Source organism: Scyliorhinus canicula, chromosome 12, assembly GCF_902713615.1.
Source record: "Scyliorhinus canicula chromosome 12, sScyCan1.1, whole genome shotgun sequence".
Taxonomy (NCBI): Eukaryota; Metazoa; Chordata; class Chondrichthyes; order Carcharhiniformes; family Scyliorhinidae; genus Scyliorhinus; species Scyliorhinus canicula.
Genome location: NC_052157.1, coordinates 47,414,534 through 47,438,432, shown reverse-complemented (window position 1 = coordinate 47,438,432; position 23,899 = coordinate 47,414,534). Strand labels below are relative to the sequence as shown.

Here is a 23,899-nt window from a genome sequence, read left to right as displayed (position 1 = left end):
GATTGAACGGAATGAGTGCACTGAGCATACTTTGACGCTGTGAGCTATTACTGAACTATCCATTTAGGTCACCAATGTTTGTTTGATGTTGATGCCTTGGGCCTGGAAATATTCTGTTTCAATTCTGCTCACGTCATTCTTCACTTTTGTTTGTCCTTTTCCTTTTAGATTTGCTGATAATGGAATTGGACTGACTCTTGCCAGGTAAGAGCTTTAAGTAATCAAAGGCTATCTTGGTATTGCTGAATTTGCATTGTTTTCTGACAAAGTCATGGTTAAAGGTCAGAGTGCAGGACACGACCGTAGTTAAAGGTAAAGGTTTTTGTTTGGTGCGGACATGATGGAAGTATCAACGGTGAAGCCAACTAATTATGACAAGTTGGAAAGATTTCTGAAGTGTGAAAGTATAAAATTTAATAAACCAGGCAGCAATAATCAGATTTAGATGGGCCTTACTTTCCGTTTCTTGGAGTCATAGAGGTCTACAGTGCAGAAAAAGCCCTTTGGCCCACCACATCTGCGCGGTGTCTTGGAAGTGGAACAGTTAGACTCGGATTGGCCTTTGCCTTTCATTCGCAGACTCTGACTGGATTTGGCCCTCAAGTCGCTATCACTGGCAGCAGTATCTATCCAAGGTTCTGGGTTATGGTTGAAACCCAAATAACATATTCCTGCAGCAACTCTCCAACTAGGCTCACGTCAGCATGATGGCACAGAATCCCCTTCTCTGACCGCTTTAAATGATTTGATTGGCTTTGGTTAAAGCAGCCCTGAAACAGCAACAATAGGAGTCCTGTCTACTCTATCCTCCTCAGCTTTCTGTCCTTTTTAACTGCATTACACATACAACTTAGAAAAGCACCTCCTCTGATCCCCTCAAGCGCAGCCTCTGTTTTGTACACAGATACCTGTCTTCATAATTGCTGAAAAAGAGGCACAATCTGTCAAAGTTTTTCATCTTGCACTCATCAGGATAGGTCTAGAATACCAAATCTCAAAGGGAAGAATAATTTATGCTGCATAAGAAGAGGGTGCTGATTGGTTGGCAAGTGGACTCTGGTTGGGAGAGGCATTGCCATGGAGAATGCACCAGGGAAGGGTTAACTGCCAAGCTCTTGTTTAAACTCAAACAAGGCAGGTCAGCTATGATGGGTCAAGGCATTGTCATAAATAAACCAAGGAATCACTGTCCCCCAAGCAGGGGCTGGTTTAGCACACTCGGCTAAATCGCTGGCTTTTAAAGCAGACCAAGCAGGCCAGCAGCACGGTTCGATTCCCGTACCAGCCTCCCCGGACAGGCGCCGGAATGTGGCGACTAGGGGCTTTTCACAGTAACTTCATTGAAGCCTACTCGTGACAATAAGCGATTTTCATTTCATTTTCATTTTGTGCGTGAATATGTGTAGCTTCTTGCCCACCACACTATTAGCTCAACTGATGATCTTAAATTGTTAGTATAATTATCAGCACGCTGAGGATTGTTTAGCAAGTATTATCCAGTCACAGAATCACATTTAGTGTTGGACACTATGCTCTGAGTTTTGCAAGCAAAAGCTGGTTGAGCACAGTCAACACTTTGCCTGTTGCAAATAGCCAAAGGGATGTACTGTTTGATACGACCCAGCAGTTGTCGGGATGCGTCTAACATTAGATGTGATTGGAAAGTTCTCGAATCTATTATTAAGGAAGTCTTAGAAAATCATGGGTATGACCAGACAAACCAGTCAACATGATTTTGTGAAATGGAAATGGTGTTTGAAAAATCTATTACAATTTTTTTGAGGATGTAACTAGTAGGGTAGATAAAGGGAGGCCCGTAGATGTTGTATACTTGGATTTTGAAAAGGCATTTGAATAGACAAGATAAGGGCTCATGGATTTGGGGATGGCATGGGTAGAGGATTAGTTAACAGACAGGAAGCAAAGAGTATGTATAAATGGGGCATTTTCAAGAGGGCAGGCTTTGTCGAGTGGGTTGCTGTAAGAATCCATGCTGGGGCTTCATCTATTTACAATCCATATTAATGACTGAGACAAAGAGATAGAAACTAATATATTGAAAATTATGAGAAGGACACAAAGAGGCTGCAAAGAGATATGTCTAAATGAGTGGACAACAATTCAGCTGATGGAGTATAATGTTGGGCAATGTGAAGTTATTCACTTTGGTCATAAGAATAGGAAAGCAGAATATTTTTTAAAAGGTGTGAATATTGTAAATGCAGAGGGACTTGGGTGGGCTGGTACAAGGAACTCAGAAAGTTAACATTCAGGTGACCAGCAATAAATCAGGAAGGCAAATGGCATGTTGGCCTTGATTGGAGATTGGAATACAGGAATAAAGAGGTCTTGCTGCAATTGTGCAGGGCTTTGTTGACATCACATCTGGAATACTGTGTGCCGTTTCGGTCTCCATATTTAAAGGAGGATATATTTGCGTTGGTTGTGGTACAACAAAGGTTTGCTGACTTGGTCCCGGGGATAATGTGGTTGACCTATGATAGGAGCTGAGTAAATTGAGCCTATGTTCTCTGGAGTTTATAAGAACGAGGGGTGATCTCATTGAAACTCACAAGGTTCTGAAGGGGCTTGACAGGGACACAATGAGAGGTTGGGCGGGATTCTCTCTTCCTAATGCTTGACAATGGCATTTCGCATTGAAACCATCCCATGGGGAAACCCATGGGTGGGGTGCGCTGCCGTTGTTTCCACTGTCTGGAGAATCTAGAACGCTGGGGGGTTGGGGAGGTTTAATCTCTCGAGAAGAAATTGATCATTTAGGGCTGGGGTGCGGAACAATTTCTACACTCAAAGGGTTGTGAATATTTGGAATTCTCTACTGCAGTGGATTGTGGAAGGTCCATTGTGGAATATTTTTAAGACTGGGATAGACAGATATCTGGTCTGTCAGGGAATCAGGGGATGTGGAGAGCGGGCAGGAAAATGGAGCTGAAACCCAAGATCAGTCATAATTGTGTTGGATGGTGGAGCAGGTTTGATGGACCAAATGGTCAATTTCTCTTGTTCCTGTGGTGGAGGAGGAAACTGAGAGTGTTGATGAGTTACTAATTTGAAATCTAAGGAAAGAATGAATGATAGTAAGTGACAGTGAGGTGAGTTAAACCAGTAAGAATGTACGGTGGAAAGAAACCAGGAACAGCTTAAAAGACACAAAATAATAATCTTTATTAGGGTCACATGTAGGCTTACATTAACACTGCAATGAAGTTACTGTGAAAATCCCAGAGTCTCCACATCCCATCACCTGTTTGGGTGCACTGAGGGAGAATTCAGAATGTCCAATTAGCTTAACGAGCACATCTTACGGGACTTGTGAGAGGAAACCGGAGCGCCCGGAGGAAACCCACGCAGACACAAGGAGAAGGTGCAGATTCTGCACAGACCGTGATCCAAGCCGGGAATCGAACCTGGGTCCCTGGTGCTGTGAGGCAACAGTGCTAACCACTGTGTTACCATGCTGCCCCACCCGAGAGAGTTCAGAGGACCATTGACAAAAGTAATATCAATAAAACTTGAGTATTGCTGAAAAATTATACATGTCAAAGCTTTTAGTCTTGCATTCATCAGGACACCAAGAGTAATGGGATGAACAATTTGTACTTGAAGAAGCAGTTCTGAAAAAGATCAGTGCTGGGACCTTTGCTGTTTGTAGTATATACAAATTATTTGGGGGAAAATGTAACTGGTCTGATTAGTAAGTTTGCGGACGACACAAAGGTTATTGGAATTGCGGATAGCGATGAGGACTGTCAGAGGATACAGCAGGATTTAGATTGTTTGGAGACTTGGGCAGAGAGATGGCAGATGGAGTTTAATCCGGACAAATGTGAGGTAATGCATTTTGGAAGGTCTAATACCGGTAGGGAATGTACAGTGAATGGTAGAACCCTCAAGAGTATTGACAGTCAGAGATCAAGGTGTACAGGTCCACAGGTCACTGAAAGGGGCAACACAGGTGGACAAGGTAGTCAAGAAGGCAAACGGCATGCTTGCCTTCATTGGCCGGGGCATTGAGTATAAAAATTGGCAAGTCATATTGCAGATGTATAGAGCCTTAGTTAGGCCACACTTTATAGTGTTCAATTCTGGTCGCCACACTACCAGAAGGATGTAGAGTCTTTAGAGAGGGTGCAGAAGAGATTTACCAGGATGTTGCCTGGTATGGAGGGCATTAGCCATGAGGAGCAGTTGAATAAACTTTGTTTGTTCTCACTGGAACAATGGAGGTTGAGGGGCGACCTGATAGAGGTCTACAAAATTATGAGGGGCATAGACAGAGTGGATAGTCAGAGACTTTTTCCCAGGGTAGAGTGGTCAATTACTAGCAGGGCCGGCTCAAGGTACTGGCAACTCGGGCAGTCGCCCGGGCGCCATGTGCTAGGGGGCGCCATCAAGGAGTGCGGGTCCCGCGCATGCGCAGTTGGGCCGGTGCCAACCAGCGCATGTGCGGTGGCCGCCCTCCCTCAGGCCGCCCCGCACAAACATGGCGGATGGATCCAGGCTCGCCGGTGGTCACTCCGCCCCCCCCCCCCCCGGGCCCCCCCTCCGCCCCCCCCTCCGGCCCCCCCCCCCACCCCCCCTCCCCCTCCGCCCCCCCCCCCCCCCCTCCGCCCCCCCCCTCCGGCCGCCCCCCCCGCCCCCCCCTCTCCCCCCTCCCCCCCTCCGCCCCCCCCGCCCCCCCCCCACCCCCCCGGCCCCGTTCAAATATGTATTCAAATACATGAATAGGATGAGAATAGATTCCAGACCCGAGAAATGTAGAAGAATTTAGTTTAGACGGGCAGCATGGTCGGCGCAGGCTTGGAGGGTCGAAGGGCCTGTTCCTGTGCTGTACTTTTCTTTGTTCTTTGTTCTTTATGTGGACTAAAAAAAAAAGGGCGCAACTCCCCCAAAACATTTCTAAGTGTGGTCTCTGGCAGGAAATGAGTTGTGTTTCCCATCGGGCAGCTGGGCACGATCCAGATTGTAATCCACCCACACTTAGATGCACAAGATGGCGCCGGAGCATGGCGACTCTCTGCGAGCTCTCCCTAACAGATCCACTTTTTGCTTTACTTACAATTGTTCTAACCTTCTAAAATTTAATTCTAAGTGGTGGTGTCCCATTATATGTTTTCTTTTATTTCCTTTTCTTTTCATGTACTTAATGATCTGTTGTGCTGCTCGCAGAAAAATACTTTTACTGTACCTTGGTACATGTGGCAATAGCAAAATCCAAATCCAAATCCTTAGAAAGTTTTCTCGATGTCGGGGTGAACTGTGCCCTGAATGAGGTGCGCAACACCTGGAGATGCTGGCAGGTCCGGATCCTCGAGATCGGGCACTATTTCCCGTACCAGCCTCCCCGAACAGGCGCCGGAATGTGGCAACGAGGGGCTTTTCACAGTAACTTCATTTGAAGCCTACTTGTGACAATAAGCGATTTTCATTTCATTTCATTTTTAAATGCCACTCCGAACTCAGACTGCCACTCGGACCCCCAACCTCCACTCCCCCCCCCCCCCCCCCCTCACTTCTCGCTGGTAATGCCTCCCCAAAACATCTTTCTGGCAAAGACCTCCACCCCCCCCTATCGTCAGCATCAGCCACACCCCTATCGCCTGCATCAGTCAACCCCCCCCCCTCCCCCTCAGGTGAGCAACACCCCACCATAGGGTTGCCAAATGCCCCCTCAGGCCCCTCCCCATTCAGGACATTCCTCCTTCAGGCCCCACCACTTGACAGTACCAACCTTGCCAGGATGCCAGGGGCCAGTGCCCTGCCATGTCCCCAACCACCTGGGGGCTACAAAGGCATCCGAGCCCCCTGGTGTGGTCATCAGGTCTGGTCTCCTTTTGTGGAGGTTAGTAGTGATTTGCGCCGGCTTCACCTTGGGCCAGTGGATGAGAAAATTGCAGGAGCCAGGAGAATCCATCTCAAAATAGGTTCTGCATATTTAAATGAAGATTTAAACATGCTAACCTGGTTCATGCCCAGCAAGGGCATGAACCAGTTCAAGGCAGCTGAAGCAGGCGGGAAGCATCGGATATTATTTGGCGCCTGGCGCAAATCCTGTTTCGGGTCTCTCCTGGAATTCTCTTGATACCGTGGGATTTATGCAGGGCCCATTAACTCTGTGTCACATTCCACAGATGCTGCCAGACCTGCTGCATCTTTCCAGAGTTTTATGTTTTTATACCAATTTGCTGATTGGTTGGCTAGTAGACTCTTGATTGGTAGAGACATTGCCTTGGAGAATGCACCAGTTAATGGATGACTGACAGTTAACTGTCAAGTTTTGTCTAAATTCAAACCAGACAGCTTGACTCTGATTTGTCAAGACATCCTGGGGACTGAATCAGAGAACAACTGTCACCTACTTTGTTGAAACAGACGCAATGTACTGAGCATGTCCACACATTACGCCTTTTTCAACAGAAAGAAATAGGTGGCAGCCATTCTCTGATTCATTCCCCAGGGCATTGCCTTGACTAATCAGCATCAAGCTGCCTGCTTTGAATTTCAACAAAGTTTGGCAGCTAACTGTCAGTAATCGGTTAATTTTGCATTCTCCATGCCAGCGCCTCTACCAATCAGTGTTTGTTTGCAACCAATCAGCACTCCCTTCTGTTCCCTTTACAGTTTGCATTCTTGAAAATGTCTGATGAGTGCAATGCAAAAAGCTTCCCAGTGTTAGTTTTCGAGTGATACTCATGTTCTATACAACCAAACGACTATTAATATCAATGAATAGGGGAAATCAACGAAGAATAAGCTAGAAGAGCGAGAGAGAAAGATTTCCTGTAAGGTGACAAAAGTTACTTTGAATCCTCCTTGGAGAGTGAGAATTTCCGAAATAACTCCCTAGCTCTGTGAGAGAGGAATCTTGAACGGTCTTGGGCTTTAAGAGGGTTATTATTTTGGCAATCAAGGTGTTCAGCACAGAGGAGGAAATCAAGGTTGTTGAAAGCAGTTCTAACAATGTGAAGAGATGGGGGAGGGATAACTGAGGGAATAGTCAGGCCAAGGTGGAGAACTAGAGATAGAACCATCCAAAGTGAGAGGTCAAAACTTTTTTTAAAAACCTGTTAAAAATGGAAAGGATCCAGATTGAAGGCAATAGAGGAAATCAGAATGCAGCAACTGGGACATAACATTGGAAGAGAGAGGACAATACTAGCGAGGTGTGGTCCTTAAAAAAGCTGATGAATGTAGAATGGAATCATTTCCAAAGGAATGAATATCATTAAAACGAAGATCAAAGGAAAGTCATTGGCATGAAGTGTACAATTACCGACCAGGACAAAGCCCTGGGATCACACTGGAAAACAAGTAAGAGGATTGGCCATAAACTATCTTAAGGGATACATAACAGCCATTGGCAAAACCTTAACCCATCGAATATAAATATCGCCAAATCCTTTTTCCTGGTCGACTAAGATCTGAATAATATTTAACAAAAAAAAGGCATTGGGAACATGTTTGGTATTGGAATAATCCATCCTGATTATTTTTCTTTTGGAAGTTTGGTTAAATGTCCGAGTTGGTCAAGGTCTCCTGAACCTTGACCTGAATTAGCAATGTTGAGCTTACCTCTATAGAGCGCCTTGTCATATCCTCAGGAACAGGCTTCTTTTCAAGTTGAGACCTGTGTGTGGTGCAGCCAAATTCCACACAGCAAGATCCCATAAATAGCAAATGACTAATTGGCCTGTCAACTTGTGTTTGGTGGTGTTGGTCAGTTTTCAAGGGGAAGTCTCTACTGTTTTTCAAATAGAGCGCTGGGATTTTTTTGTGTCCCATCCGCATCAATAGCTAAAACCTTTTGTTAATCGGAATCATGCCAGTTGGTGAAATTAAAACTAAGATACGGCTGCTTTCTTTGCTGGGGAGAGTTTGTTGACTTAGTTCACAGTCAACATTACCCCATCCAGTGTCCCAACTATCCCCGTTTATAGGTGTACAAATACACATTTGTTTACCAATGTAAACCATAACAAGGTAATTAATAAGACATTGACAACCTTAATTTACTGCACCAACCCAAAAGATAGCAACATACCCTCATTACTGTGCTGGTGTGCTAGTCAACCTACTGAAATCTTGTACTTACAACCTTTTGCCAGTACAGGCTTGGAGGGCCAAAGGGCTTGTTCCTGGGCTGTATTATTCTTTGACTTAAGAAGCCACGCTGACATTTACTCTTTACGCTTCTAGTGGTGGAACCTTTCCAGATGATGATGGGGCCAAACAGGAGGTAAAAAACTCATTGTTTGTTGGGGAGAGTGAAAACCGTGGAACTGAGATGGCAGACAACCTCGTTTGGGGACCTGGTGGCCTAGATCACAGTGGACGAGCTCTTCCAAAAGGAGTGTAAGTAATTCAATAAAACCCATCATTAGAACCAAAATAACCACTCGTCCTCTGGTCTCAGTCAAATTATTGTCTATTTGTGCATTTCCACATTTACTATTCAGGCCTTCTAGACGCAGGACAAACCTCCCCTCACTATGCTGTGAGGCAGTTGGAAACTCATAATATCATTGTCCCCACACATACTATGTCAGTAGATTTAATCACACAGGGTACATGTAGTCAACAGAGAGAAAAAAAGTCCTATCCTACTGTGGTAGTCACCACTAGCAGTATTATATGTATTACATATACAAGAGGTACATGGGTAAATCCCTGCCTGCTGGCTCCGCCCAGTAGGCGGTGTATAAATGTATGTGCTCGTCGGTGCTGCAGCCATTCTGGTTCCAGCTACAGGAGGAACAACATCTTTGCTCAGTAAAGCCTCGATTATTCCACTACTCCCGTCTTTGCGGTGATTGATAGTGCATCACCTACCATAGTCAGCCTTTCAAACATCCTACGCCATCCTCCTGGATTGTGGTTGATTTGTAGCTCGATTCTATTTCCCTGCCTTAGATCCACATTACTCGATATCCTTACCCAGTGAAAACCTCTCAGTCTGAGGCTTGAAAGCTCCAATTGGTGCAGCATGCTCAAACGGTTGGGTCTGAGTTCCAAACTACTTCCGGCCTTTGTGTGAAAAGCTGCTTCCCAAATCTCACTCCTAAATGGTTTGATTCTAATTTAACCAATGTCTCCCCTCCCACCACACACCCGCAGGAATACAAGTCAAGTGTGTGCAGCCTAACCTCCTAAACGTAACGCTGTAAACCATGGGTATTGTCCTGACGAATCTGTGCTATGACCAGCCTTCACTTAAACCAGGGGTGGGCAAACTACGGCCCGCGGGCCGCATGCGGCCCGCCAAAGGTCTTTATGCAGCCCACCAAGATCAAGTCATTAAAAAAAAACCAATTTTTAAAAAAAAAAATTTTAATTTTATTTTTTAATTTTTAATTTTAAGGTTAATGGGGGGGGGGGGCTGTTGGGTTACTGGTATAGGGTGGATACGTTGACTTGAGTAGGGTGATCATTGCTCGGCACAACATGTGTTTCATGTGAAGTTTCTACTTTAAAATATTAATTAATAAAAATTAATTGCTTTTTTTTCTTTAAACTGAGTTACTTTGTTTTTCAAATAAATGTGTTTCATGTAAAGTTTCTACTTTAAAATATTAATTAATAAAAATTAATTGCTTTTTTTTTCTTTAAAAACCTTTTATTTTGGCTATTTTAAATATTAATTATTTTACTTAATATACCATGCGGCCCTTTAAAATTGTGAATTTCTGAATGCGGCCCTTGCACGGAAAAGTTTGTCCACCCCTGACTTAAACAGTGTTCTACCCCCCACCACACCAAACAGTCCTTTGAAAGGTTTTTGTTTTTGATGTGTGTTATTGAAAAGTCTGATACAATCTGCATGCTTTGATATGTAAAATCCTGCCGAGCAGCTGCAAAGCTATGGAGTAAGTTCACTGGCCTTGTACTGAGCGAATTCAGCCATACATTGGACAGAAAAGGTTATAATTTTGTGCCTTGATTCACTGACCCGCCCGCCGTCTCTGTGAGCAGGGGATCAGTGACTCACCCTTGTAACTCAAATTAACATTGAATGCCGTACTTTCTTTCTCTGTTCCCAGGACGTTCCCTATCCGAGGAGTGCAGATCTACGATGGGCCGATAAATGTGGAGAACTGCACTTTCCGTAAATTTGTTGCCCTGGATGGTCGCCACACCAGCGCCATTGGGTTCCGATTCAATAACTCTTGGCAAACCTGTCCAAACAACAATGTGACAAATATCACTTTCCAGGATGTCCCAGTAGGTTCTCAGATTGTAGCACTTTTATCTGTTGTTATTTGAACGAACACCAGGGGGCTGGATTCTCTGATTCTGTGGCTGTCCCCACGCCGGTGTGGGAACGGTGCCGTTTTACACCAGAAAAAATGGCGCGAAGCACCCATCGATTCCCCATTTTACTGGGAGTTAGCAGGATGGCAGCGTAGAGCACCCGGCTTTAGCTGCTGATACGCCCCGGAGAATTGCTGGGTCCTGGCCCCGTGAAATAGTCCTCCCAATTCGGCCAGCTCGCGAACCCCAGACCACCCCTCCACAGTGCCCCCAGTCCCGACAAATGTCCCCCCCTGCCCGCGGATCGGCCTTCCCCTGACTGTGGCGGTGCTGGACTGAGTCCGCAGCTGCTGCCACACAGAGTTCCCGGCGGGTGTGACCACATGTGTCCCATGCCATCTAGAACTTGGTCGGTCGGGGGCAGATTATCTGGGGGGGCGGGGGGGGGGGGGGAGCGCAGGCCCCAGGCAACATCCTGGGGCTGTTGATACGTATTTCGGCGTACTCCTAGAGTACGCTTCTTAGGAGGGGGCGGAGCATCGCAAAAGCGGCACCAGCCCTGATTTGGTCGGGAAGTCGGATTACCCGGCTAGTCGCCGAGCATGATTTCTGTGGCGGCGACCGGAGATCCAGCCCAGGATTTCTGCATTGAAATGAATGTTTTAAGTTGTAAAATATCCAAGGAATCAATATGTAGTAACAGGGAGAAAGATACTCATTGATAAATGGGGAAGTGAGACAACAAGTGTACAATATGCAAGATTTATTCTCTCTTAAGATCTAAGTCTTGTGGTGCAGTGGGTGGCTTCTCTGCCTCTGAGCCAGATGCCCCAGGTTCGAGTCCCACCCATAGAATTTTTACAGTGCAGGAGGAGGTAATTCGGTCCATCGAGCCTGCGCCGACCTTCCAAAAGAGCACTCTACCTTGACCCAGTCCCCTTCCCCTCCCCACCTATCCTGCACATCTTTGGACTGTGGGAGGAAACCGGAGCACCCGGGGGAAACCCACGCAGACGCGGGAGAACGTGCAAACTCCCCACGGGCAAGGCCAAATCTGACAGTGCACAGCTTGGCCACCAGTTTTCCTGCACGACTAAAGCACTTTGGGCGTCCTGGCGCTAGATAAATGCAAAACTTTTTATTCTTTCTTATTTTACACTGCTGCGAATTCCAGTGTTTCTGTGTAACGTTTCTGGGTCTGTGCCTTTTAGATCACATCACGAATCTTCTTTGGAGAGCCAGGTATCTGGTTCCATCACTTGGATATGGATGGTGACAAGACAACAATCCTGCATGATGTGGATGGATCGTTGTCGGAGTTTCCCGGAGCCTATATTGTAAAACATGATAACTGGCTGCTCAGACATTCGGATTGTATCGACGTGCCAGACTGGAGATCTGCCATCTGCAGTGGTCACTATGCACAAGTAAGGATGGAATTGTATTCCTGTTGTCCCCTTTTCTCAGGATTTTCATAAGACCTGCAGACAACGTTGTTGTAAATCGTTAGACATCTCGGGGGAGATGGCAGTGCAGGGATCATGCCACAGGACTAGTAATGGAGAGGCCAAGTTAATGCTTCTTTTGTTTTAAATCCCACCATAGCAACTGGTGGAAACTGACAAATAATTAAGCATTCCAATTATTTAATCTGGAATTGAAAGCAAGTCTCAGTCATGGTGACCACTACCATTGTCATAAAAACCCTCCTGGTTCACTCATGTCCTTTAGGGAAGGAAATCTGCCAGTCTTACCTGGTCTGGCCGACATGTGATTCCAGACCCATAGCAATGTGGTTGACTCTTAATTAAAATGGCCATTCAGAATATTCCTTCTCAAGAGCCATGAGGGATGGACATACATTCTGGCCAAGACAGTGACACACATGCCACAAAGAATAAAAATAAATCTTAATCAGATTGGAACTCCTGCCCTTTGAAATGTAAGGGATTCCTGACACTAAGCACAGTCGGAATAATTTTTCAAGCGGATGGTCCTGGAAATTGTTGACATTTTCCCACAGCCTTCCTTCCGGAAAATCATAGGAAACAATTTTTGATGTGCGGGTGCAACCATTTGTTAAATTTTGTATCATACGAATATGTCCAATAATCAAATGAAAGTTCCGCTTTAAAACTTTCTGACATTCTTTTTCAAATAGGCCTCATTTTCGCCTACTTTCCCTTAATTTTATGTCGACAGTTCTTAAAATATGAAGAAAATGTTGATGGCCATCTGTCAGAATGCAGTGCTGAGTATAATGCGTCGGGTAGTTGGTGGTAATAGAATCCGTGGAATACCTACAGTGCAGAAGAAGGCCATTTGGCCCGTCGAATCTGCACCCACCCTCTGAAAGAGTACCCGTTCTAAGTCCACTTCCCCGTCCAACCCTGTAACCTGCACGTCTTTGGACATCTAGGGTTGGATTCTCTGACAACCCCCCCCTCCCCCACCGCCGGGCCGGAGAATTGCCGGGGGCCGGTGTGAATCCCACCCCGATGCTGGATGCCGGATTCTCTGACGCGGTTTTTCGGCGGGGGCGGAAATCGCGCCGTGCCAGTTGGGGGCCGTTGGCAATGGTCCCCCTCGGCGATCCTCCGCTCTGCGATGGCCCGAGCGGCCGCCTGTATTCGGCCAGCCCCGCCGGCGTAAATCAAACAAGGTTCCTACCGACGGGACCTGGCTCTGCGGGCGGCCTGCGGAGTCCTCGAGGGGGGCGCGGGGGGATCTGGCCCCGGGGGGGGGGGGGGGGGGGGGGAGGCATAGTAGCCTGGCCCGCAATCGGGGCCCATCGATCCATGGGCAGGCCGGTGCTGTGAGGGCACGCGCCGGCCACTGTAAAGGTCCGCCATGGCCGGCGCGGGGAAGAACCTCCCTGTGCATGCGCTGGAATCATGCCAGAACACGCTGGCGCTCCCCGCATGTGCCAACTCGTGCCGGCCGACGGGAGCCCTTCGGCGCTGGTTGGCGCTGACTTAGCCCCCAAAGGTGCGGAGGATTCCACACCTTCCGGCCGGCTCGGCACCAGAGTGGTTCACGCCAACCTTGGGCGCCAGTATGGCCCGCCCGCCAGTTACCGGAGAATCCAGGCCCGAGTATCTTTGGACACTGAGGGGAAATTTGGCATTCCCAATCCACCTAAACTGCACATCATTGGATTGTGGGAGGAAACCGGAGCACCCGGAAGAATCCCACGCAGACATGGGAGAATGTGCAAACTCCACACAGACAGTCAACCAAGATCGGTATAAAAGTCGGGTCCCTGGCCCTGTGAGGCAGCAGTGCCACTGTGCCACCCTGCCACCCAAATGGGGTTCCCTTCGAGATCTCTATTCAGCAATCAGTTTGCTGACCTCCCCATAGTTTCGACAGGCTATGAAAAAGTGATTGAGGAGAATTTTGAGTGGGGGTCAGAAAGATCAATAAATTACAGGAAGGAACAACCCAGCAGTTGAATAGCAGTTTGGCGGCTTTGTTTATCATGGCCGATGCCATTGCCTCTCAGGACCAGAAAGATTAATTGGAGATTAGAGCCACATAGAGACCATCAGAAGAACAAGTCCAAAGGGAGGCGGCGGCATAGTGGTATTGTCACTGGACTAGTAATCCGGAGACCCAGGGTAATGCTCCGAGGTCCTGAGTTTGAATCCCATCACAGCACATGGTGTAATTTGAATTCAATGAAACATCTGGAATTAAAAGTGTAACGATGAACATTGTTGTGAAAAAGGCACATCTAGTTCACTTTTGTCCTTGAGCAAAGGAAATCTGCTGCCTTTACGTGGTGTGGCCTACATGTGGCTCCAACTCCAGACCCATAGCAATGTGGTTGATTCTTAACTGCCACTACTCAGTTCAAGGGCAATTAGGGATGGGCAACAACTGCTGGCTTTGCCAGCGATGCCCACATCCCATTAAAGAATAAAGGGAAGAAAAGCCCATGAACAATGCCGACAGAAACTCGAAGTCTCCAAAGGGACAATCATAGTCGACAACTTAAAGATGCCATCTATGTTTGGAGCAGCTCTCCCCAGAGTTCAATAACTCCTTCACTCTTTAATCGTTCAGGTTAATGAAATGGGGCAGACTTTATCAAAGCATAGCTTTTGGTTCCATTCAAGGGATAACGTACTCTATTTAGGAAGTTACAGATGCATCCACTCCTACAGATTGGGTAGATTGACAGTCCGAGAATCTACCTCCTGCCTGTTTTTCTGATTGGGTCGCAGGTGCAGGGTTCTTACATTCATTTTCATTATTCTCTCCAGTTCCCCCTCGGTTGATGGAGGTGCTGCATGTGCCGTGATCAGTGCTTGTTCATGCAGTCATGTTTCATTAACTTGCAGAGCTGGAGCTGATTAGGTGACTGTGCTGGTCCCACTTGTAGGATAACTGCATCGACTTTGATGCGTGTTTGTTGCTGATGGGGTCCAGGTGCATCTGAGGAGAGGGAAAGGAGCGTAGGTCGATTGTGCAGAACAGAGGTAGAGATCGGAAATACTGGGGAGATGCTTCAAAACTCTAAAATTCAGGCCGCTACAAAGTAAATGCTATATTCTTCGCCAGCAAAATTGATTTCAATGTATGTGACTCAATGTGTCCTCCCAAGAGCCTTAACATAGAATCCATATAATTGCAACAGTGCAGAAGGAGGCATTCGGCCCATTGAGTTTACACCGATCCTCTGAAAGAGCACCCTACCTAGGCCCACTCCTCCGACCTATCCCGCAACCCCACTTAACCTGCACATCTTTGGACACTTATGGGTAATTTTAGCATGGCAAGGGCAGCACGGTGGCCTAGTGGTTAACACAACCGCCTCACGGCGCTGAGGTCCCAGGTTCGATCCCGGCTCTGGGTCACTGTCCGTGTGGAGTTTGCACATTCTCCCCGTGTCTGCATGGGTTTCGCCCCCACAACCCAAAAATGTGCAGAGTAGGTGGATTGGCCACGCTAAATTGCCCCTTAATTGGAAAAAATAATTGGGTAATCTAAATTTATAAAAAATAAAAAAAATTAAAAAATTTTTTTTAGCTTGGCCCACCTTCCTAACCTGCACATCTTTGGACTGTGGCAGAAAAGCAGAGCACCAGGAGGTAACCCAGGCAGACACTGGGAGGAAGTGCAAATTCCATACAGTTACCCAAGGCCAAAATCAAACGCAGATCCCTGGTGCTGTGAGGCAGCAGTGCTAACCACTGTGCCACCTGTGGTGTTCTTTGTGTTGCTTATTTTAGGATGATTGGCGTAGTGTTCACAAAGACCACAAAATAGCTTTAACTTGGATTGGATTGGATTTGTTTATTGTCACGTGTACCGAGCTGCAGTGAAAAGTATTTTTCTGCGAGCAGCTCAACAGATCATTAAGTACATGGGAAGAAAAGGGAATAAAAGAAAATACGTAATAGGGCAACACAAAATATACCGTGTAACTACATAAGCACTGGCATTGGATGAAGCATACAGGGTGCAGTATTAATGAGGTCAGTCAATAAGAGGGTCATCAGGCAGGAATGTTCCCTTCCAGTCGGGGAACACTTCAGCAGTCAAGGGCATTCAGCCTCTGATCTCCGGGTAAGCGTTCTCCAAGGCGGTCTTCAGGACACGCGACAACGCAGAATTGCCGAGCAAAAACTTATAGCTAAATTCCGCACGCATGAGTGCGGCCTCAACAGGGATCTTGGATTCATGTCGCATTACATCTACCCCCCACCATCTGGCCTGGACTTGCAAAATCCTACCAACTGTTCTGGCTTGAGACAATTCACACCTCTTTAACCTGTGATTATCCCTCTCCCTGGATCTGTAATGATTTGATTACCTGCAAATGCTCGCATTCCAAGCATTGTCCAGCATCTCTGACTTTGTCTATATAAATGTTTCTGGAACATACCTCGCCATTCACCTGAGGAAGGAGCTGTGCTCCGAACGCTCGTGTTTGAAACAAACCTGTTGGACTTTAACCTGGTGTTGTAAGACTTCTTATTATATAGTTGTAACTGTAGATCCCTCTGGTGGCTACTCTCAACACTACATTAACTCTTGCAATGCTGATGGTTATGATAATACCACACCACCATGCCCATCCATGGTAGTATCTTATTGTATTTATAAATTACTTGGACAAAGGAATAGATAGTCATATATAGAACATAGAACATAGAACAGTACAGCACAGAACAGGCCCTTCGGCCCTCGATGTTGTGCCGAGCAATGATCACCCTACTCAAACCCACGTATCCACCCTATACCCGTAACCCAACAACCCCCCCCTTAACCTTATTTTTTAGGACACTACGGGCAATTTAGCATGGCCAATCCACCTAACCCGCACATCTTTGAACTGTGGGAGGAAACCGGAGCACCCGGAGGAAACCCACGCACACACGGGGAGGACGTGCAGACTCCACACAGACAGTGACCCAGCCGGGAATCAAACCTGGGACCCTGGAGCTGTGAAGCATTTATGCTAACCACCATGCTACCGTGCTGCCCTTAAACACATAGTGGCATAGGGAGGCCATTCAACCCCTCAATCCTCTTCTGTCATGTCTGATCTGTATCTCAGCTCCATTTACCCACTGTGGTCCCATCGCCTGTAATACCTGACAAACATTATCACTTTCAGTTTTGAAGTTTTCAGTTGGTCTTCAACTTCAACAGACTTTTGGGAAAGAGAATTCCTGATTTGCACCACCCTTTGTATGCTGCTGATTTGGTGAAAACATCCAGTTGGTTGACTGCCCTCTTTAAGGAAAGGAAATGCATTGGACAAAACCCAGTCCGGCCTATCCGTGACTCCAGACGTACCCCAATGTGGTTGACTCTTAGCTACCCTCTGAAATGGCCTAACCAGATACCCTTCACAGTTTCACAGTTTCAACAGTAGCTGGTCCGGACAGTTAATTATGGACACTGAATGTCAACACTTCCAGTGGTGCCCACCTGAAAAGAATGAAAAAAGACATAAATCCTCTGCACTTGATTGGAGGATCAGGCTTTCGAAGCGTGATTGGAGGATCAGGCATTCGAAATGCAGTATGAGGATGATCTGTTCGGTTTACACAATTTCGGCCTCCAACACTCCATTAGCATTGTTGAGACCAAACTGTTCCTCTTTGCGGCTGTGTGAACTGCATTTATTCTGACATTATCGCCCCTCGGTTACCATCTTGGAGTGGAAATAGAATCCAATCTTTTGTCTCTAAATCTTCAACTCATTCTTACCGTTTTCTGTTCAAAGTCTTCAGTTGATGCAAATCATATTTAATCTCCCTGTTATTTGCTCTTCGGTGTAGCGCCTTACCCTGTGTCTTGATGGGGGATAAGGGATCCAACAACCTCGCTTCACCATTTAATACTCACTCGATGAACTCCCTCTGCCTTCTGAACTTTCCATAACTTTTCAAATCAGCATATCTCGATGCTCAGGAATGGGAGGGCAAGAGTTCTACTGGTTGCTATGGTGCAGCAATTCTGTATCCATTTTTATGAAGATTTTTTTCCTGTTATCTCACTCAAAATCGTACATTCCTTCGTAAGGAACAAAATATCAGAGGGAATTTACAATGTGGCTGCACTACCCCCCTTGGTGTCTCACGAGAGATAGCAGGCTCACTTCCTGCTTGTTAGAATTTATCCTTGCTAACAAAAAAAAAGTTTTGGGACTGTGTAAAGTGATGTACTTTGGATGGTGAGAAGCAGTGTAAAAGAAAGGGTACAATTATAAAGGGGGTGCAGGGGCCTGAGGGTAGGTGCATACACCTTATTGAAGATGGCAAGGCAGGCTGAAAGATCTGTTGATGAGGCAATAGTGTCTTGGGCTTTATAAATAGAGGCGTAAAGTACAAAAGCCAGGAAATATAAAACACTGGTTCTCCATCAACTGGGGTATTGTGTCCAGTTCCGGGGACCACATTTTTGGGAGGATGTGAAGGCATTAGAGAGGTTGCAGAAAAGAATGGGACTGGTTACAGGGATGAGGGACTTCATAGGCAGAATGGAGCGGCTTAGATTATTCCCCTTAGAAGGGAAGGTTCAGAGATCTGATGGAAGAGTTCACAATCATGAGGATCTGGATGGAGTAGATAGGGAGAAACTGTTTCCTTGGCGGATGGCTAGAGGACTAGAGGACACCGATTTGAGATGAGTGTTAAAATAACCAATGGCTGCATAATTGCAGTACGTAGTCAGGACCTGGAATGCACTGCCTGAGATTGTGGTGGTGGCAGCTTCAATCGGGACTTTCAAATTATTCAATTGCACAAGAGGAAAAGATTTGCAGGGCCATTGGGGAAAAGACGGGGGACTGGGACTACCTGAGTTGCTCTTGCAACATAGGCACAATTGACTGAATGGCTTCCTTCTGAGTTATAACCATTCCATGTACAAGAATTAAGAGCAAGTTTAACAGTGAGCAGTAGCCCTCCACCTAGAGAATTATTTTTAAAGGGGAGGAAACAGGCAGAGAGTGTGACCTTTCAACCATCTTGCAGGTGGCTGGCTCCATGGGCTCAAAGTGCCTGGGGTAGGAATTCCCTGGAGGTCTTTCCATTTCCTGCCAGATAATCAGTGGAAAAACTAAAGTTCCAATGGGAGCTCTGAACTCTGGCTGTTGAATAGGGGTATGAGACAGGGGTGTCCATTGTCTCTGCTTCTGTTTTGCTTCGTAATAGAACCACTTGTTATAGCGCCGAGATCCTCTGTTAAGTGAAAGGGGTTAAATAGGGGAGGGGTGGAGCATCGGGTGTTCCTTTAGGCAGATGACCTACGTCTCTGTATTACGGACCCAGTACCCTCTATGGATGGGATAATAAAGCTGCTTCGGAGTTTTGGCTCCTTCTCTGGGTACAAGTTGAACTTAGACAAGAGTGAATGTTTCCCGGTCAACCCATCGGGGAGGAGAGCCCAACTGGGGATGCTACCTTTTTGCCTTGCCAAGACTATCCTTCAGTATCTGAGGGTCCAGGTGGCCCACAATTGGGCCTCGCTTCATAAATTTAATTGTACTAGCCTGGTTAATAGTGTCAAGTCCAACCTACATATGTGGGATAACCACCCACCCTCCCCACCCCCTGTCGTTGGCGAGCAGGGTTCACACTACCAAAATAAATGTGCTCCCCAGATTTCTATTTATTTTTCAATGTCTCCCAATTTTTCTCCCCAAGTGCTTATTTGTCAATAAATTAATGTCCTCCTTTATTTGGCCGGGTACGACTCCAAGGATCCGTTGAGCTTTGCCCAAAGAGATAGGCAGTCAGGGGCTTGGCTCTACCCAATTTATTGTTTTACTATTGGACAGCCAATATTCATTGGATCATAGAATCCCTACAGTGCAGAAGGAGGTCATTCGGCCCATCGAGTCTGCACCGGCCCTTGGAAAGAGCCCCATATTCAAACCCAATTCTCAATCTTATCCTGGGAACCCTACCTAACCTTTTGGACATTAAGGAGCAATTTAGCATGGTCAATCCATCTCACCTGCACACCTTTGGACTGTGGGAGGAAACCGGAGCACCCGGAGGAAACCCACACAGACACGGGGAGAACGTGCAAACTCCACACAGTCACCCGAGGTCAAAATTGAACCCTGAAGCTGTAATAACAATAATCGCTTCTTGTCACGAGTAGGCTTCAATGAAGTTACTGTGAAAAGCCCCTAGTCACCACATTCCAGCGCCTGTTCGGGGAGGCTGGTATGGGAATTGAACCCGCGCTGCTGGCATTGTTCTGTATTACAAGCCAGCAATTTATCCCACTGTGCTAAACCAGCCCCTGTGAGGCAGCAATGCTAAACACGGTGCCACCATGCCACCCAAGGAGATATTGTTGTGGTTCAGTGATCCTGGTTCCATATGGGGACAAATGAAAGCGAGCTCCTGCACCGTTTCTAGCCTTGGTTCAATGGTAACTACATCATTGTCTCTCTCCAGTACGATTTTCCCTGAATCCAGTGGTGGTGTCCACCCTGCGAATTTGGAAGCAGTTCAGGCAGCATTTCAAGCTCTGTTCCCTGTCTTTGTTATCTGTCATCTGCAACAACCACCATTTTCTGCCAGCGGGTTTGGACTCGAAATTTAAGTCAAGGAAGGGGAAGGTTTTGGAGAGGTTAGGAGACCTGTTTGTGGAGGGGAGGTGTGCCAGTTTTAAGGAGCTGATGGACAAATTCCAACTGCTTAGTTCCAGTCTTTTCTGATACTTTCAGATTGCCGATTTTTCGCACAATGCATTTGCCTCCTTTCCCTTGGCAACACCATCTTCATAGTTGAAGAGGATATTGTCTTTTGCCGGGCCTGGTGAGGGGACTATTTCAGGCATATATAGCCATATCCTCTTAGAGGAGTCAGTTCTGTTGAGTCAGGTGAGGGCAAAATGGGAGGGTGAGTTGAGTCCCATTCTGGGTCAACTCCATGTGTGCTCGTCTAATTCCGATCCATTTCCATGTGGTCCACAGGGCGCATCTGACTAAAGCGAGGATGAGTTGATTTTTCTCTGGGGAGGAGGACAGGTGTGAGCGTTGCTCTTGGGGGGGGGGGGGGGGGGGGGGCGGCTAACCACACTCCTATATTCTGGTCTTGCCAAGTTAGTGAGCTTCTGGACCTCTTTCTTCAACACTGTGTCGGAAATACTCAATGTTGATTTGGATCTATGTCCTCTGGCCATTCATTTCCTTTTTTAAGGAGCTAGTCGGCGTCAGTTGTTGGGGGGGGGGGGGTTAGTTTAGTTATTTGGGGTTAAGTTAATGTGTTTTTGCTTGTTAGTCTTGCTGTTTTATTGCCTAACATTTTGTTAACTGTTTTGTATAATTTTGTTTATTCTGAAAATGTTTTAATAAACATGTTAAGAAGAAAATGTGGCTGCACAAGGTGACCGGTAGGACCATCAGTATTCATCACCCATCACCCTCTGGACACCCCAACATGCTTTGGTCGAGGAAACCAATCTGTACGCAGCAAAGGCTCTCAAAGAACAATGAGATAATCTTCTTTTAGTTGTGCTGGTTGTGAGCTAAGTTTTGGCGGGGGCTCCAGGGAAAATCAAGTTTTCCGTTCGACTGAGAGGGCTGGCAGAGCTTCAGTTGAAGCACCTCATCCAAAGGTTGGCACCTCCGTTAGTGCCGCACCCCCCACCCACCCCTCCTCCGGACTGAACGGGAGTGTCAACATCGATCACGTTGTCAAGTCGCTGACACGGGGCCTGATCCTTTGACTTCCTGATTTGGAAATAAGAGCGCTGCTCAGCGAGCCGACCGTTTGTCTTTCACCTTTTATCAAATAATTCTCAATGTACGAACCGTTTCTGATGTTTAATTTGGTGAGTGAGCTGTAATTTGGTAGTCTCCCGCAGGTTGCAATTTGTACCATCACTGAAAATTAAGCACAGTGCTCCCGCGTGAGCCAGTTCAATGGAGCATCTGTACACAATAACTTTGACACCACCTGGGAAGTTTTTTTATTTGTTTTATGGTGATATTGAATTGCCCTTCAAGAAGACAGATTTTTTTTTTACGATTGTCTGAATGCTGCAGAGGATGGATTTTACAATTTAGAGATTCCAGTTCAATTTACAATGGGCAAAAACAATCTGAAGCACGTTCAACTTGGACTCAGAGATGAGCTTGGGGCTAATTTGCTGTGATTGTGTTTTCTGTGGATGCTTCAGTAATTGGCAGCAGGTATTGGAAAGCGGAGTATACGTCGGCCCGAATTTTTGACATTAGCCTCTGGCATGCATAGTCTTTGCAAGCAGCTTGATTTAGGGAAAATGACTAACTTTGCCTTTTCCTTTGCGACAGGTTAAAACATCAGATTACCTGAATTAAAGGAGCCATTGGATAGCTTCGCAGGTTGACTTCATCTTTTTTTGCTTTAAGGTGTACATTCAGGCCAGGCAACCATCAAGCCTGAAGATGAAGATGATTAAGGATGAGTACCCCGATAAGCCACTCTATTTAAAGGGCGCCCTGGGCAAACATTCTCATTACCAGCAATACCAGCCTGTTATTATGTTACAGAAAGGATACACTGTGCACTGGGATGGTCCAGCACCCCAGGAGGTTACCATATGGCTCATCAACTTCAACCAGTGAGTGGGCTCGATTGCGCTTCATATTAACAAGCTAGGTTCAATTAGCTCATGAGAACCCCTGCCCTGAACTGCCATGTGGAGGTGGCACCTGGGCAAGCTCCTGTAAAACGTTGCTGAAATTAAGCTGGGTATTGCCATGTGTTCCTAAGTTTTTTTTAAAAAATGTGCCGCTGAAATATTTGTCGGAGATATTATGCGATATCTGTCCATGCCGGTAGAATGATCGAAGAGGAATTGAACAGGATGTTACTTGTTGGGTGAATAGTGTGCAATGAATAGTGGGTGCCCAATACTCAATACCGGCCAGTAAACCTAGTCCATGTTATTGTGAGTGGAAGCTTCGGCTCATGAACCACTCAAGGTGCCCCCTTTGCAGAAAGCACGAAGAGAGCCCCGCCAACAAACTGTGCAGTGTTTATTCAGGCACCCCAGGTTCAGCTACCAACTTGTACTTTAAATATAAAATAACTCGTGGTTGCATCACTGGTATTTTGTTATCCTTGACAGGAATGATTGGATCCGAGTGGGACTTTGCTACCCTCAAGGCAGCACATTTAACATAATCTCGGATATTCATAATCGCTTATCAAAAAGAACATTCAAGACGGGCTCTTTCCTGAGGACAAACCAGATGGACAACCTAGATCGTGGTTACCCGGGCAGGGGCTACTATTTCTTGGATGAGGATACTGGGTGCGTCCGCCATATCTATCATGATAATGGTTATGTCTTGATTTCTGCTTTTATATTACAATCAGGAATAATTCTGGTAGAACCGTCAAATTAAAGATATTCAGATCCAATGAAGTTAACTGGAAACATTTCTTTGCTGTTATTGTTAACCCATAATCTACGAACCTATTTTTATTTGAAGCGTGAGCAGTTTTCTTCTGTTAGAAGAAATGTTGCCTTTGTCATTCTAATGTGAACTTGCATAGAGCTCCTCCCATTCACATAGTAACCAATTTCTCTCTTGCCCCCCAAAGGCTTCTGTTCGTGAAAGTGAAGGCCCACAACAGCCGAGGGCAATTTTCTTTCTGCTCCTCAGCAGGTTGTGAGCGGATAAAGATAAAAGCCTCTATTCCAAAGAACAGCAGGGTCAGCGACTGTGCAAGGAAAGCTTATCCCAAGTACAGTGAGATGCCAACTGTCGATGTGCCAATGCCACAGAAAATACCAATTGAACCGCTGGTAATTTGATATTCCCCACACTGGGCTCTGTCTTCTTAGCTGATTCATTCAAGTTACTAGAAATGGTGAGAGTGCGGGGTTCCTACATTCCTGTCTGGGTTGAGTTACCTCACCCGCTACCCGGAAAATCACAGAAAACACAAACAGACAGCTAGATATGGAAAACATCGAATATGGGCGTCAATTCCAACTGTTGCCACCAGGTGGGAGAGCGAGTCATTTACCCATTTTACACCTGCCCAATTTTGCTTTCTGGGAGGAACAGAGATTCAGCAATAGCTCTGCTCCATGCCCTGCATTTTAAGATAGGTTGGATTGTTAGGGTAGAACTTTGAACAGTGGCTCAGATTTA

General features: G+C 46.3%; 1 protein-coding gene across 3 annotated transcripts in view; it reads left to right on the top strand.

The window, feature by feature from the left end:
* LOC119974219 (cell migration inducing hyaluronidase 1) overlaps nucleotides 1-23,899 on the top strand; it is a 292,877-nt gene that overhangs the window by 248,688 nt on the left and 20,290 nt on the right. For all 3 annotated transcript variants that reach the window (XM_038812976.1, XM_038812974.1, XM_038812975.1), the window contains exons 19-25: nucleotides 169-204; nucleotides 8,218-8,373; nucleotides 10,059-10,239; nucleotides 11,481-11,696; nucleotides 22,142-22,353; nucleotides 22,864-23,049; nucleotides 23,343-23,547. In XM_038812976.1, the coding sequence (XP_038668904.1) occupies nucleotides 169-204; nucleotides 8,218-8,373; nucleotides 10,059-10,239; nucleotides 11,481-11,696; nucleotides 22,142-22,353; nucleotides 22,864-23,049; nucleotides 23,343-23,547 (1,192 nt within the window). The remainder of the gene's footprint in view (nucleotides 1-168; nucleotides 205-8,217; nucleotides 8,374-10,058; nucleotides 10,240-11,480; nucleotides 11,697-22,141; nucleotides 22,354-22,863; nucleotides 23,050-23,342; nucleotides 23,548-23,899) is intronic.